A 7,832-nucleotide genomic window follows, 5' to 3' on the forward strand; every position below is an offset into this window, starting at 1 on the left:
TTCTGGTTGTTTTGGTGACATCTGTCTCCTTCCTTTTTGCTAAAACCTACATCTTAGATCTTATTTTAAGAATTAATAGACCAATTTCAGATTGAAACGTGCCATCTGATTTTTGTATTCATAACCATTGCTGTTCTAGAGACGTATGTGCGTGGCTTCCATTAGGCACTCTGTCTAAGAACGGTGTATCTAGAAAGCTTATTAGACTTTTAGCTTCATGGAGGTATAGAGGACACACCTGCCCGCATTTTAAATCACCAAAGTGTTTCTCGGGACAGTCCCAGTTTTCAGGCATTGGCCACTGTAGCTGCCCCACTGTTCCACTTTTGCGGGCATCAAGGCGCCACGAGGTGACTCTTCGGGTAATGTGCCACTTTTGGAGCCAATATCTGACTCGTATGATGGACAGGAGGTGTGATGGTAGAGTGACGATGTTTTAGTGAGTGTGTTCAGATGTGGATAATAGTTGTTAGCGGTGGGGGAGGGGTGGCAGAAGGCACAAGGTCCTCCCCTGGTTAGCGGGTTAGTATGTGTAAGCATGTTAGTGTGTATAATGATGTTACAATGTGTGTTGGAGGAGTTTGGAGGGCACAACAGTGCATCTAGCTTTAAGCCAGCAGTCTGTGGCAGGGCAAGCATTATCTAATCCTGTCCTGAATAATTTTCCATTCCCTCCCCACCCCTTGCAAAGGCTGACTGAACCAGTCAACAGCTATCAGCAACTTAACCACAAGGGAGAGATAACTTTACTCATTTTACTCCTTTGCCTGTGCATGGCCCATAGCTCAGTAACGATCTACTTCTTTCTTCACCCTGACATGCTGAACCAAGCAGGGCACTGGACCCAAATCCAGCTCAAGCCCCCACTGCCATTAAGTCTTTTATCTGTTTTTTTTTGTTATATAGGCAATTCGATACAACATGCGCTTAATGTTCATCACAGGCACCTTTCTACTGCTTCTGATCTCACCAGGTAAGTATTATTAATATATACCGAGTAATAATTGACTCTCTAGCCCCCTCTAACTCTTACATTTCTGAGGTTCTAGACTGGGATCCACGACAGGCAGCATGTGCACTGCAGGAAGGTTACTGGGTGCTCCTGTTATACACATATATATCACCTTAATTGAAGGTTTTTGAGGGCAGACATATTAGTTTTTGCAAGACTTGCATAATTTACTCGTTCCCTTTAAAAGATTCCCTGTGACCGATTTCTTTAGTGAGCCGGCAAGGCGGACCTCTTCTTCCTCTTCTACAGTGTCGACCACCAGGGACCCCACCAACGCACACAGTTAAGGTGTGCACTTGCATTTAGCGGCCATCTGGTACAATGAGGACCCTGGACAATAACCATACCTGGGGACTTCTGTTCTCTGGGTACCCGGAGCCTTCCCTCGCGGGACGTGGCCAGTACTGCACACCGACATCAGCAATAACCCATAAGTGCCAAGTCCTGCCATTCATCAGTAACAGTCTGTATTTTCCATATTTTGTTTCTGTATTTTCTTTAGAAGCCGGGGCCAAAGCGGTATCGAAAAGACATGTACGTCGCGATTGGCTGATCTTACCGGACACAGTCACATTTTGGATCTATGAGTCGGTAAACAAGGTTTCGCCATCTACGGGGAAGTTCCTTATGGATATTTTTGAAACACCCCTGGTGCAGAACACAAGGTATTTCTACAGTTGGGTTTGGCGAAGAAGTCGAGACCATGAAAAGAATAAATTTTAAGCACGTGAGGAAAAAAAAAAGGTCTCTACCCCTCACACCCGACGTCACAGGTCCATATTTTCAGGTCATGATGCATGAATACTAAACAAACATACACACTCGTGGTTACACGTTAAACAGTGCAAACATGAGATGAAAACCCATGTTATATGTAACGCCATGCCCATTATGCATTATTTTTATTATTAAGTTACATTTTCCTTTTGCTAAGATGTTGGTGCAATTCCATGTAAAGCGAGTGAATGAGTCTTCCTGTGTCTCTTACAGAAGTTTACTGATCAAGCAGACATCCCAACTGAGTTTGAAAGCTGAAGACCTTTATAATAAGATCGTTGAATTGTGGCAGAAGAAAGAAAAAAGTGAAAACTGAATGAAAATGACACACACACATATATATATATAATGAATAAAATAATAATAATAAATATATATATATATATCCAGCTTTTCCTCTATAATCGACCACATGTGCGTCTGGCGGCGTGGAATGGGGGGGGGTGCGCGTGTCCGCGTGCGCCAGTGCACATTGAATACGAATGGCGTCTTGCGTACCTCTTTGTCTCCCGTTGAAGAAACCTTTGGTTCGGTCCAACGTGAACCCCCTTTTTGGTGAATTCTCCCCGGAAGTGCTTCTTTCACTGGCATCCTGGCTTCTTATTTCGGGCTGATGGTGTTGTGGCTTCTTCATGCAGCCTGTATCCAGAGCACGGGGAACAGAGGTAATTATATAAGGAGTATTTCAGCTGCCTTTTCTTTCTGTCAAGATTATTTTCTACTTGCTATGGCATGTTGACCCATTGTACACAGTGGCGTCACTACAGGGGGCAATTGTCCACCCCTCCCCCGCCCCGCCGAATTCGGAACCACCCAACGGATTGCCCAGGACAGTTCCGCAATGGGATGCACGGGCACCGGGCAGCCTCAGACGGTCCCCCTCAGTCTCCTTCGCGAGGTCTCTGCCATGTACATAACATACTGTCAGGGGGGCACTAATAATTTCCTCCGCTAAATCATGCCGCTGCAAAAATAAATAAATAAAAAAATATATTTATTAAGAAGATGCCAAATAGAGTATTTCAGAATGCAACGATACCTTTTTCGGAGAACTAATACTTAAAAGACAATCTTTCACAAGTATTTTTCAGAGGTTCTTTTATTTACACTGCCTTTAACCCCTTCAATCCCGGGTTTTTGGTACCTCAAGTCCCGGAGCAATTTCACCTTTTTTGCGATATGTCGGTTCAGCGATTTATTCTCTTTTCCCGTGAATAGTTCACCCATGTAAACTATTTTGGTTTTTTTTCAAGGAGAGGTAGAGCTTTCTTTGGATACCATAGTTGGATGATTAGCTGAAAATTAAGAATGAGAAATTTAGTAAAAACTAGCGAAAATTAGAAGAAAAAAAAACCTACTTGTTTTTTTAAATATTCCCTCTGAATCCTCACAAAATTAGGTAAAGTCCCCTCTAAGTTCATCAATTAAGGTGTCCTGATTTCAAAAATACCTAATGTATATAGCTTTTCCATACTTTCCCAGCACTTATAGGGAACATACTACATAACATACTATAAGGTGTAAGTTTTTTGTGAATGGGGTTGTGAACGGAGGCATATGCTAGGTAGATGTTGTGCGAGGGCAATGGGATGTAAAGGTTTTTTTAAAAAATATTTTTATTTATAGTGTTGTTTTTTTTGTATTTTTATATTTTCTTTTTAAAAAAATGGTTAGAGGTCCTCTTAGGGAGCTCTTGAACATGTTATTAATGCCAGTGATGCCACAATGACGTGATGTGATGTCACCATTGTGAGTGGAGCGAGACGAGACATAATAGCCCGGCTGTGACCATGATCAAAATAACCAGTGATGACAATGAGCGGTTGACAGATCAGAGGCGCATCTTCAAATATTAACCCATTGAGAGCTCATCACAGTCTCTTTCATAGTGATTCGCTTATGGTACCGACCAAATGGTGCTTATGTTTTGTGAGGAGGTAACGAGATGTATTTTTATCACCTGCATTTCGAAATTGCAACCCGCTCGTGAATTCAGCAGGTTTTTTGATTGTTGGTTACTTGTAAAAATCCAGCATATGGTCAGGGCACATAATGGGTTAATAAGCATCATATGTGTCTACAATTTCTAGATTGCAATCTCCTTTGAGCCGGACTCTATGCATTTTGTTTCTTACGTTCAAATTATGTGACGCGCTATTTATGTCCTGTTTACCCATTGTACTGCGCTGCGGAATATAATAGCGCCATATAAATCAATAAAAAAAAAATAATCGGCCAAGTAATGCATAAGCTGTTAAAAAATAATTTTTGCATTTGTAACATCAGACAAACTGAAAGAATTATGCAAAAAGCACCGGCTCCTGAACCCCTCCAATCGTCTTTGATGTCACCCACAAGGTTACGTGACGAAACCATGACTCAAAAAGTATGCTTAAAGGGAAACTCCCACAAAAGTTTTTATTACAAGTATTGTATGTAAAATGAATTTAAAGGAAATGATAAAAGGAGTTAAATGGAACGTGAAATGTTAATCTACCCCACCTGCGTGAGCTGGAGAGATAAGGGTCCTTAAGCTGGATGGTAACTAGATTTCTCACCATGAACCATCTAGTTCCTATCCGTTAACAGGACCTGGCCACGATGGAGCAAAAGGTCCTTTACAGGGATAGAAACTAGCTCTCTTTACATGAGTTGGATAGTTCCTATCCCTGTACAGGGCCTTTCCACTAGAGGGCAAAAGGTAATTTTGCTGGATAGAAAATAGCTCGCACACACTGAGCAAGCTATTTCCATCCCTGTAAAGGACATGGTCCTTCTACCAGATAGGAACTAGTCGCAACCATACGCTGTATTAGCTAGTTCCTACCCAGTAGAAGGACTCTGGTGATGTCAGCAGACCATGTGACTGGTCATATGGTACAAAGAACTACAGGAAAAAGAAGAAGCAGCAACGCGGGACATGCAAATGGGCTGTGCTGGGCTGCGGTTTCTTTTTCAATAACATGGGATGTGAGGATGAAGCTTTAACACAGGGCTTGACAAATTTGTTGTGAATCTAGGCGCCAGGTAAAAAAGTTAGGAGCCAGGATTTTTTTAAACTAACAGTTGGTTAGGAGTGATCTGATCATCAGCCCACTTACTAAACTCACAGCGTTTGACCTGGAAGCACCCTGGATTTTCAGGTCAGTGCTGTTTTTTTTTTTTTTTTTAATTATTTTTTTTTTAACCCTTTCAATGCTGATGTTCCATTGGCGCACAGCATTGACTGATATTTAGTCCCCACAAGCTTGTGGGGACAAATGTTAACCCCTGCAATGCCACGAATGTGTCATACACAATTGTGGCATTGAAGGGGTTAACGCTGCACTGTCGCTCTCAGGGAGCGATCAGGCAGCAGGGGGGTGTTGGAGCTGGTCTCCACACTCATGTGGAGACCAAATAACCCTCTCCCCCTGTCCCTGAAGCTGCCTCTGGCAGCTGGGACTCAAATTGCTGGTCTATAGACCAGCCACTGCAGGGGGGTGGGGGGAAACTCTGATGACTGCTGTAGGCTTCCATGCCTACAGGAGTCATCACAGGGCTTGTGGGGGCTCGTTTTTGCTGTTGCTGGTCTGCCTGGAACCAGGCAGACCACCAGCAGCAGAGCCCCGTACAAAACGGGAATTAACCCCTAAATGCCGCGATCGCGGCATTGAAGGGGTTAACGCTGCACTGTCGCTCTCATGGAGCGATCAGGCAGCTGGGGGGTGTTGTGTCAGGTCCCCACACTTGTGTGGGGGCCCAATCAAGACACAACCCCCTTCCTTGAAGCTGCCTGTGGCAGCTGAAAACGCGATTGCTGGTTTTTGCAGCAACCGCGTTTTCAGCCTACAGGCTCACTCCGTGGGAGTGATCTCAGGCTCGGGGGCGGGCTCTGAGTGGCTGTGCTGTCTGCCCAGACTCCTGGGCAGACAGCAGCGCCCCCGTGTGGCGACTCAGCCTCAACAATTTTGTTCTGGATGTCAGAGGCTGACAAAACCTAGGCGCCAGGACAAAATTCTCTGTCGCCATGGCGACCTGGCGCCTGGGATTTGTCGAGCCCTACTTTAACAGAACTCCTGAAAATACAGAATATTATGGAGGCAGAAGAAAACTTGAATCTGTGAAATAATTCACAGTGAGTCTCTCTCTCTTTCTCTCTCTGTCTCTGTGCCAATGAGTGTGTCTCTCTCTCTGTGCCAGTGATTGTGTGTCTCTCTGTGCCAGTGATTGTGTGTCTCTCTGTGCCAGTGATTGTGTCTCTCTCTCTGTGCCAGTGATTGTGTGTCTCTCTCTCTCTGTGCCAGTGATTGTGTGTCTCTCTCTCTGTGCCAGTGATTGTGTGTCTCTCTCTGTGCCAGTGGTTGTGTCTCTCTCTGTGCCAGTGTGTGTGTGTCTCTCTCTGTGCCAGTGTCTCTCTCTCTCTCTCTCTCTCTCTGTGCCAGTGAGCGTCTCTCTCTCTGTGCCAGTGAGTGTCTCTCTCTGTGCCAGTGAGTGTCTCTCTCTGTGCCAGGGAGTGTCTCACTCTCTCTCTGTGCCAGGGAGTGTCTCACTCTCTCTCTGTGCCAAGGAGTGTCTCACTCTCTCTCTGTGCCAGGGAGTGTCTCACTCTCTCTCTGTGCCAGGGAGTGTCTCACTCTCTCTCTGTGCCAGGGAGTGTCTCACTCTCTCTCTCTGTGCCAGGCAGTGTCTCAGACTCTCTCTGTGCCAGTGAGTGTCTCTCTCTCTCTGTGCCAGTGAGTGTCTCTCTCTCTCTGTGCCAGTGAGTGTCTCTCTCTCTGTGCCAGTGAGTGTCTCACTCTCTCTCTCTGTGCCAGTGAGTGTCTCACTCTCTCTCTCTGTGCCAGTGAGTGTCTCACTCTCTCTCTCTGTGCCAGTGAGTGTCTCACTCTCTCTCTCTGTGCCAGGGAGTGTCTCACTCTCTCTCTCTGTGCCAGGGAGTGTCTCACTCTCTCTCTGTGCCAGGGAGTGTCTCACTCTCTCTCTGTGCCAGGGAGTGTCTCACTCTCTCTCTGTGCCAGGGAGTGTCTCACTCTCTCTCTGTGCCAGGGAGTGTCTCACTCTCTCTCTGTGCCAGGGAGTGTCTCACTCTCTCTCTGTGCCAGGGAGTGTCTCACTCTCTCTCTGTGCCAGGGAGTGTCTCACTCTCTGTGCCAGTTAGTGTCTCAGACTCTCTTTCTGTGCCAGTGAGTGTCTCAGACTCTCTTTCTGTGCCAGTGAGTGTCTCAGACTCTCTGTGCCAGTGTGTGTGTCTCTCTCTGTGCCAATGTCTCTCTCTCTCTGTGTGCCAGTGAGTGTGTGTGTGTGTCTCTCTCTCTCTCTGTGCCAGTGAGTGTGTGTGTGTCTCTCTCTGTGCCAGTGAGTCTCTCTCTCTCTCTCTCTCTCTCTCTCTCTCTCTGTGTCAGTGAGTGTGTCTCGCTGTCTCTCTCTGTGTCAGTGAGTGTGTCTCGCTGTCTCTCTCTGTGCCAGTGAGTGCGTCTCGCTTTGTCTCTCTCTGTTCCAGTAAGTGCATCTCTTGCGCCTCCGCTCAACTCTCCTGCACATCATTTTTTAGTGAATAGACTCATTTGTTATAGACTAAATGCCATGTCTGTAATTGAGACCTTCACAATATATATGAGAATGTGATCAAATAAAGCAACAGCTGTATATGTTTTAAAATAATAGTAATAATAATAATATAATGTGATACAAATGTGACGAGTATGGGGTGCGATTGAATAAGTTAGTATATTCAGTCAGCCAAAAGGATAGTAACTAATATGATTCCCCGCTGTTATAGTCAGAAATATAGAGGTTAATATAGTTCAGAATTTGTTGTGCAGAACCAGAATTCTGACTCATAATCTCATGATTTCCTATGTAGAAAACAACTTAAATGCGCATGATCAGCATACGTTGATCATGCACTCAAATCTTCTAGAATGTTATACTACGCATGTATGCGTGTGATACTCATAGGATACAGGTGTTTTTATTCATTCACTGCGCCAGATCAGAAACAATCTTGTCAACAAGCTAGTGTATAAACGAACGGGGATTTGCAGGAGAATCCGGGACTTAC

At 45.1% G+C, this 7,832-nt stretch overlaps 2 protein-coding genes across 6 annotated transcripts in view; both read left to right on the top strand.

The window, feature by feature from the left end:
* The first annotated feature begins 910 nt into the window (after positions 1–910).
* LOC128473350 (apovitellenin-1-like) lies at positions 911–2,113 on the top strand. The gene is made up of 3 exons (XM_053455521.1): positions 911–973; positions 1,515–1,677; positions 2,003–2,113. Exons 1-3 carry the CDS (start codon positions 922–924, stop codon positions 2,103–2,105), a joined length of 318 nt encoding a protein of 105 aa, XP_053311496.1. The 5' UTR covers positions 911–921; the 3' UTR covers positions 2,106–2,113.
* Positions 2,114–2,298: 185 nt separating this feature from the next.
* Positions 2,299–7,832, top strand: part of LOC128473346 (nectin-1-like) — a 44,461-nt gene continuing 38,927 nt past the window's right edge. For all 5 annotated transcript variants that reach the window (XM_053455513.1, XM_053455512.1, XM_053455514.1 and 2 more), the window contains exon 1: positions 2,299–2,454. In XM_053455513.1, the coding sequence (XP_053311488.1) occupies positions 2,403–2,454 (52 nt within the window). In that variant the 5' untranslated portion in view covers positions 2,299–2,402. The remainder of the gene's footprint in view (positions 2,455–7,832) is intronic.

The sequence above is a fragment of the Spea bombifrons genome, chromosome 2 (genome assembly GCF_027358695.1).
Source record: "Spea bombifrons isolate aSpeBom1 chromosome 2, aSpeBom1.2.pri, whole genome shotgun sequence".
Taxonomy (NCBI): Eukaryota; Metazoa; Chordata; class Amphibia; order Anura; family Pelobatidae; genus Spea; species Spea bombifrons.